The sequence below is a fragment of the Anarrhichthys ocellatus genome, unplaced genomic scaffold, assembly GCF_004355925.1.
Source record: "Anarrhichthys ocellatus isolate YVR2014 unplaced genomic scaffold, GSC_Weel_1.0 scaffold15, whole genome shotgun sequence".
Taxonomy (NCBI): Eukaryota; Metazoa; Chordata; class Actinopteri; order Perciformes; family Anarhichadidae; genus Anarrhichthys; species Anarrhichthys ocellatus.
The window spans coordinates 369,590-377,812 of record NW_022280045.1 but is presented as its reverse complement, the minus strand read 5'-3'; the positions used below and the strand labels follow the sequence as shown (position 1 = coordinate 377,812).

General features: G+C 45.9%; 1 protein-coding gene across 1 annotated transcript in view; it reads left to right on the top strand.

The window, feature by feature from the left end:
- zswim5 (zinc finger, SWIM-type containing 5) overlaps window positions 1-8,223 on the top strand; it is a 34,494-nt gene that overhangs the window by 16,077 nt on the left and 10,194 nt on the right. Inside the window, exons 2-9 of the mRNA XM_031854856.1 lie at window positions 534-721; window positions 847-1,015; window positions 2,520-2,668; window positions 3,930-4,080; window positions 5,188-5,364; window positions 5,513-5,689; window positions 6,338-6,484; window positions 6,580-6,787. Coding sequence (XP_031710716.1) covers window positions 534-721; window positions 847-1,015; window positions 2,520-2,668; window positions 3,930-4,080; window positions 5,188-5,364; window positions 5,513-5,689; window positions 6,338-6,484; window positions 6,580-6,787 — 1,366 coding nt within the window. The remainder of the gene's footprint in view (window positions 1-533; window positions 722-846; window positions 1,016-2,519; window positions 2,669-3,929; window positions 4,081-5,187; window positions 5,365-5,512; window positions 5,690-6,337; window positions 6,485-6,579; window positions 6,788-8,223) is intronic.

Sequence of the window (8,223 nt, the reverse complement as noted above, 5' to 3'; positions counted from 1 at the left end):
GTGTGTGTGTGTGTGTGTGTGTGTGTGTGTGTGTGTGTGTGTGTGTGGGCGCAGGAAATGATCACACCCTAGCAACCCCGTTTTCACTGCACACATACAAATGCGTAGAGACACAAGGAGAGAGGGGCAGGGAGGGTATCAGATGGCGTGGAGTCTCATTAAGATGCATGTGTTTAGTACCAAAGGTTCCTTCTGTATGTTTGTAGAGGCTCACATTACCACAGATGCTCCTTCTCTCATCAGCAGTCTGCACACAAGATCCGGGTGGAAGCTAACACAAAGCTAACACCTTAACTTTAGAGAAACCCGGGGAAGCAATATCCAGTACATGTGTGCATCATGGTGGCTGTGTCTAATGTGAGCTTTTGGAAACTCGGTTTTAAAAGCAATAGAAACCTCTGATGTTCACCTGGCGCGTCATCGTCGGGCAGGCATTAAAATGTCAGTCAGAACACTTGTTTTTATGTGGCTTTTCTTTCTGTCACTGTGTGTAATGAAACTCACTTCTCTCTTCTTCCTCCGTGTGTCTGCAGGGTTTCACCTCAGTGGCACAGTCACTGAACCCGCCACGTCGTCAGAACCCGAGGTCACCCACAAGGTGGCCATCAGCTTCGACCGATGCAAGATCACCTCCGTCACCTGCGGTTGCGGGAACAGGGACATCTTCTACTGCGCCCACGTGGTGGCGCTCTCTCTGTACCGCATACGCAAGCCTGAGCAGGTAATAACCGCATCGCCACCAAACACACGTCGGCGTCTGTGAGAAGTCGATGACCATACCGCTGGAGTCAGCGACTCGCTCTTCTGTAAAAAGCTCATTGATCAACTTACGTGTGTCTGATACAGGTGAAGCTGCGGTTGCCCATCTCGGAGACGCTGTTCCAGATGAACCGGGATCAGCTGCAGAAGCTGGTCCAGTACCTGATCACAGCCCACCACACCGAGGTGCTGCCCACAGCCCAGAAACTGGCCGACGAGATCCTCTCCTCCAACTCTGAGATCAACCAGGTCCACGGTGAGAGGACAAACTTCAGTTCAAGTTCGACGATGAAGTGAAAAGTGGCACGATTGTGTGATTTTTTTTAAAAAAAACAACTTTCACGTCTCACTTACCCCCCGAATCCCACCTAGAACTGATTTTTAATGTCATAAATGCACGGCAGTAAATAGGAGAAGCACGGCGCTTCTCTTAATTGTTGAAAAGGCAGCTTTGCCGAGCTGCTGTCCATCTTTTCGCAGCGATATCTTCACAGCGACAGGCCAGACTTAAAAGCATCCAGACTTAAAGTACGGCGCGTGCCAGCCTACAGGCCGTCGTATGTCCGAGCCCTGATTACTCCAGCGAAGTAGCAAGGCGAGCTTCAAATGGCTCGTTTGATTTCTTAGTTCCCTCTCTCTTCAGTGACTGCCTTCTTCCAGTGGCAAGAGTGTGTTGATGAAAGAAGGGAGGAGTAAAAAAAAAAGAAAGAGGTGAATGATGAAATGGATGCAGGAGAAGGTTGAGAGAGATGTGTGGAGAAGGAAAGGGACACTGAGAGGAAGAGAAGGGAGGAATGGCACTCGGGGAGACTGAAAGGAGAGATGAAAAAGAATAGGAGAACCACAACAGACTGCATCTGGGAAAACGACAAACTAGACACATCCTCTCTCCAAACAAAAGTCTTTTTTTTTTTTTCTGTTTCACCATTTCATCCGCCTCGCTAAATGTTGACATTCCCCAGCACTCCTGTCCAGGAAGCCCCGGCGCTGCGTTTCCCGTCTGTGTTTGACAAGGGGGATCATGGGGGTTGGAGTCAGTCGATCCAGGAGCGAGGCTTTCTTTGATGGAGGAATGTTGCTGTTTGCCGTTGCGTACTCCCAGCCAAGTTGGAAACACATCTCTGGGCTTTCCTCAGCTCGCTTCCTGCTAGATCAAAGCAGCCTCCCCGCTCTGAGCATATCTACGTTTCCCCGTTGTATTGCTCAGACACACACGCACCCACCATGCCGACAAGAAGACACAAATACCGCCGGCCTTATACCCCCTCAGTGTGCAATTATCATAAAACGAGCCGCTTTTCTCAAGTGTCGAGTAGGTGCACTGTAAGTTAAATGTCAAACAAATACCTGTGAGAGCAGTATCGGTGTAATAAGTCACCAGAGATTTGGATTCATCCAGAAAGTTTGTACGATTGGATTGCTAGCTATCCATTAGAGCTGTAACACATGTTGTGTTTTCACATTTGAAGCTTTTATTGAGGTTTTCTAATTTAGAAATTTTGAAATGAAGCTGTTGTCATATTTGCGGAGCAGTTGAATGTTGATTCAGAATTTAAATGTCAACGTTATGAATGAAGCTTCATCTTGAGCGACATGTTAGGATAGAGGTAAGGGAACCATGTCTTTTTGCGAGTGAGGCTGTCTGAAGGTAAACTCTAGTCCCACGGTCACCATCTGTGTATACTTTTTGTCCGAGTTTAATGCGTGTGTGTGTGTGTGTGTGTGTGTGTGTGTGTGTGTGTGTGTGTGTGTATTCCCAGGTGCTCCGGACCCGACTGCAGGCGCCAGCATTGACGATGACAACTGCTGGCATCTGGACGAGGATCAAGTCAGGGAGCAGGTCAAACAGTTTCTCTCACAGGGAGGATACTACGGCTCTGGGAAGCAGCTCAACTCCATGTTCGCTAAGGTACACATCACCACTTCCTGTGTCTGCTGCTTTGTGTGCCTGGGATTTATGTATTGATTGATATTATCATAATCAACATCGCAACACTGATAAGTAAAATCAGTGTTTATTTGTCTGAACACACCAATGACCAGTTAGAGACTCCACTATGTTACTTTGCTTGGGTTGTATTTGTTAAGTATGAAACTCCACAAGTGAAAACAAAGAGGTTCTAAATTAATTTAACTCAAAAGGATGTTGTTTTGAAGAGAGTCTTTGTTACATTTCTTGTAACAACCACTTTTGAACATTGACATATTTTAAAGGGGTACTCCAGTAATTTAGTATTGCACTTTGGGAGACTCGTAAAAGAAAGAAAATCGATGCAGCAGACAATGAGATATCCTGATTTATAGTCCCTAATATGGATCAAGCTCAATCCTACAACTCCCATAATGCATCTCTAAGTGTCTGGTGTCACCCTTAGCAGCTTGATGAAGTCAAACCCCACACTTTCAGTTTGTAAGACTTTCTGTCAAAATTAATAAAAAGAAACTCGTATATCTATATATCATTTAGTCTGAATTTCTTCTTTCCTATTTCCCTCCATATTGAACCCGAACCACTTATCTCTATGAAAGTATAATTTCCACATTGAGAGAATGGCACAAAGAATCGGGGCACCTGCAGGTCACATGAGCATCTTAAGACTTCTTTGACTGTATTATTCAAACTCGAGGCATTAAGCGGTCTTGGAATACGGTTGAATATAGCTTTGCAAATCCTGAAAGTCAATGTAGAGGATTCATAAATGCACTTTTCACATCAGCCCATCTAACACAGACCTCATGTATATTCTATGATATGCGTGTTGCCAGAAATCATGCTTTCGTCTTATCAATTCACTCTGATTTTAAATAAGATTTTCACATGTGTCATATATACAGAAGCACGCTTCTACCATCTAGAAGTCTTAAAGGAACAGTTTGACATTTCAGGAATACGCTGTCACCTCTGTCCGTTCAATATGAAGCTAGAGCCAGGGCGGGTGCTTAGCTTAGCTTAGCTTAGCAACATGTGAAAACAGCTTGTCTGGCTTTGTCCAAAGATAACAAAAAAAACCTCCCTTTTAAAGCTTGCAAAACCAAAATGGCAGGCCTTGTTTTTGATGCTCCTGCTCTGCCCGTTAGTGTCTGTGTGTGTGTGTTTACCTTTAACCTGGTGGAAGGAGTCTCGTGAATTACATGCAGTGACTAAGCCTGCACTATCTGGGTCTTTCCAGGTCAGGGAGATGCTACGAATGCGGGACTCCAACGGCGCCCGAATGCTGACGCTCATAACGGAACAGTTTATGGCAGACCCCCGGCTGTCGCTATGGAGACAACAAGGCACCGGCATGACGGATAAGTGTCGGCAGCTCTGGGATGAGCTAGGTAAGAACGCTCACAAGACCCTGTGTGCGTGTGTGTGTTCTTCTTCTTCGTCCTCCTGCTCGGGCCTCTCCTCCCCTCTCGCTCCCTACACAGAGTGAATGATAAAGGCTGCCGATCAATACAGCGGCTCAGCTTCTCTGCAATCAATCTCAGCATTTAGGAGGTCAATGGGAGCACTTCCTGGGTGAGCGAGGGAGATCATGATACAGACACAGACAGGGGTGGCAGCCAGATGGTCGGGGTTTGCTGCCGGATCATTTTCCACAGAGACGTAGATAGTTGACCCACTGTTGAGGTCTGTGTATGGAGAGTTTAGTTTTTCAGTCATAAAAACACGACTAAATGCATATCTTATCCCCCCCCCCTCCTTGAGGGGGATAAGATATGTCCTTCAGTGGGGTTTCTGATTCAGCCTTGGTGAGCTTTCTTCAGTAATAGATCAATTATTTAGTCGGTGATATTTTTGAATATAATCAAATGTTCCCAGAGCCCACGGTGCATCTTGAAATTGCTTATTTTGTTCAATCAGCAGTATAAAAACCCAAAGATATTCCATTTAATGTCATATGTAACATAGAAAATCCTTAAATCCTCACATTTGACAAGCATGAACAAGTGAATATTTTAGAAATATGACTAACCGATTATATGATCAAAATCAAGTCATCAAAGTAACTTAACAAATCGACTAATCACTCCAGCTGTAGTTTGTTGTTTTTTGTTGTTGTTTTGTGTTTAAAGCTGCCAATTCTCAACATTTGTGTTCCAGTATGTTTATTGTACAGATTATTATTTATTGTAATCTCAATGTATTCATGTACACAACTGTATATGTATGAATTTGTTATTAGTACATGTAGAGATTCTGTCTAAAACTGTCTTGGAGGAAATAAAACTTTGTTTGTTTTAGGACTGAAATCAGTTGGTCAGGAGTGACATCATTGTCAGGTTGCTCCTGTTGGAGCGAGGAAGTTCAGAAAGGCTAAACGGGCTTTATTTTCTTAAAAGATTATTCCTAATGGTCCAGAGTTTCCGACCTTAGAGGAAAAGAAAAGAATTCAACTGCTTCCTTTGCATCCCGACCTCTGACCTCCCTCCTTTTCCCAGGTGCATTGTGGGTGTGCGTGGTGCTGAACCCCCACTGTAAGAGCGAGGAGAAGAGCGGCTGGCTGAAGCAGCTGAAGAAGTGGGGCGACCTGGACGTCTGCCCGCTGGAGGATGGCAACTATGGCAGCGAGCTTCCAAACATCACCAACGCTCTTCCGCAGAGCAACCTGGCACAGGGTCAGCACGAACAACACAAGCACGCACAACACAAACGCATGAATACACACCGGGATTGAGCTGAACTCGAACGCCGGGACTCTCGGACAAATGAGATGCGACAGCAATGACGCCATCCGTGACTGAGTATGTGTGTTTTTTTTCTCAGACTCTCTGTCCAGGCCGAGGAGGTCGGTGTTCAGCCGGGCCGTCGAGGCCTGTGACCTCCACTGGCAGGACAGCCACCTCCAGAGGATCATCAGCAGTGACCACTACATGTCTCCGTCCTACCAGAGAGAGGGGGAGAGCCTGCTGTTCAACCCACAGGGCCTGCCGCTCTGGCTAGGTGAGACACATTTCACTCCTCAGCAAGTCCGCGTCCTTATTTGGACTCGACATGAGCGAGGACACCTCAATGTAACTGAAAGTATCAGCAGTAATTCATTACTCATTTCCAGGAATTGTATTAACCTGTTGCGTTTAGTCAAATAATACGTTTGTTTATGCTCTGAGCAACACTCAACTACTTTCTGCATTACAACAGTCGAGAAAAACGTCATTTTCAGGAAGAACGTCAGTGTTTCTGTGGCACTTCCATACACACACAATCTCTAATGCCACTGAAAGCCGAACCAGCGCGCACACACACACACACACACACACACACACACACACACACACACACACACAGTAATTCTGCTGATATTGAGGCCAGTATCCGCAGTAAGCAGCTTCCAGCTAAGATCTGTCAGATTTTGCAACTTAAGCCAGCTATCAGAAGCACACTGGCGTTCTGCTGAGACTGCACTGTGTGTGTGTGTGTGTGTGTGTGTGTGTGTGTGTGTGTCTGTGTGTGTTTACTGATGACACTTTGTGTGTGTTCGGAATGAAATGTGCCAGGCCTGTGACTGTACGGCGCGTGTGTGTGTACGCGCACATCCATCTCATTCAGAGTGTGTAGCTGTCCTGACTCCACCTTGTCTCACACACACAGACCACGTCCCGACGGCATGCGCTCGCGTCGACGCGCTGCGTTCCCACGGCTACTCCAGGGAAGCACTGCGATTGGCCGTGGCCATCATCAACACGCTCCGCCTCCAGCAGCAGAGACAGATGGACATCTACAAACACCAAAAGAAAGGTAACACACACACACACACACATATTGTTTTGTGTTAAAGTGTTGAAATGTAATTGTAATATTTCTCTCTTGCTCTCGCTCTCGTCGTCTCTCAGAGCTTCTCCAGAGGGGCGTGACTTCCACCACCAACCTGGAAGGCTGGGTAGGTCATCCCTTAGACCCGATCGGCTGTCTGTTCACCACGCTCACCGAAACCTGCCGCCTGGACGACGACAACACGATGGACACAGGAGGTATGAAGATATGCTGCTGTTTCTCCTTTTACTCTCTCTGGGAATTATCATTATCATTATTTTTTAAGTAGTGCTGTATGAGATACTTATCCATAGTCAGTGGATGAGCTACAGTAGATGGCGGTCGGCACGCTCCCAGTGTGGAGAAGCAGACAGGAGTACGGCCATCATTTTATTTGTTTTAGCAATAAAATACTCAAAAATGTAATACTAAAATGAACAGAAAACGAACATTGTCGACATAAAGTGCTGCATCTCCACCGTCCCCTATTAAACTATGTTGCCCCCTTTTCTTTAGGCAAGGTAAAGCAGTGAAAATATTGTGAATATAGCATTCATTTCAGCGCTACAACAAAATCCTACCTATCCCTTTATAAGGCAAAAAGGCCGACATGCTTGATGCCTTTCCAAACTTCAACACGATTCCCGCGACTACTCCTGTTTCGTTGTATCATTTAGCCCCGCAGTGTCTTTTGCTTGCAGACCAACAAACAAAAGTCTTCATAGAAGTTTATGAGAGGGCTCGTCATGAGTCGAGGTGGAAAGTATTCAGTGTCGTTGGATTCACTTTCCTCAGTACAGGCTCAAGAGCTGAGTCACTCAAATGTATAGTTTAACTTTCAATTCATGTATTTTACATTGAAATTACATTTTGACACTGCTCTTTACCGCAACATGGTGAGCAAAGCTGAGAACAAGCTTCACCTCCCGTTATGAGCAGTCATTAGTAATGAGTGCTGCTCAGAGCTGCAGAAACCTAACAATTCATAGGGGCAGCAAATGAGAGGAAGAGGCGGCAAGATTGTTTTTTTTGAATGTTCTCAGAAAAATATCACTCTGCCATGTCAAATGACTTATTCCTTTAAACTTTAAATTATTAGTTGTCGCCACACGTTGTTTCCCAGGTATTCTCGCGAAACACGGACTCAACCACAAACCTCCTCTCACACAATGCGAGGGCAAACGCAAGGTAGAATTCCTCGCGCACTTCACCTGTTGATGCAGTGCAACACCAGCAGTGACCCGTTAGACAACGGACTCCACGTTCCTATATCTAAAGGTAGCGGCTCTATTGTGCTGCAGACGCAACCATAAACTAGCCCAGCATCTGGACCGTGCTGGAACACCCCGCTCATTTAGACCACACTCCTGTTGTGTGTGTGTGTGTGTGTGTGTGTGTGTGTGTGTGTGTGTGTGTGTGTGTGTGTGTGTGTGTGCGCGCGCGCGTGTGTGTGGGGTATGTATAGAATCCATCACCATTTTGCATTTCACACCCCGCCCAGGGCCTTTTTTTTTTTTTCCACCAGTGGCCATTGCAACAGAGCAGAATAGGGGTTGGCTTTTCCCATTGTTACCAGGCTACAGGGAACTATTGTCAATCCCAACAATGCTGACCACTGTGTGTGTGTGTGTGTTGGTGATAGAAGGAATGATTGTCTTATGTTGTTTTGGGAATTTGAGAAGTGTGTGTGTGTGTGTGTGTGTGTGTGTGTGTGTGTGTGTGTG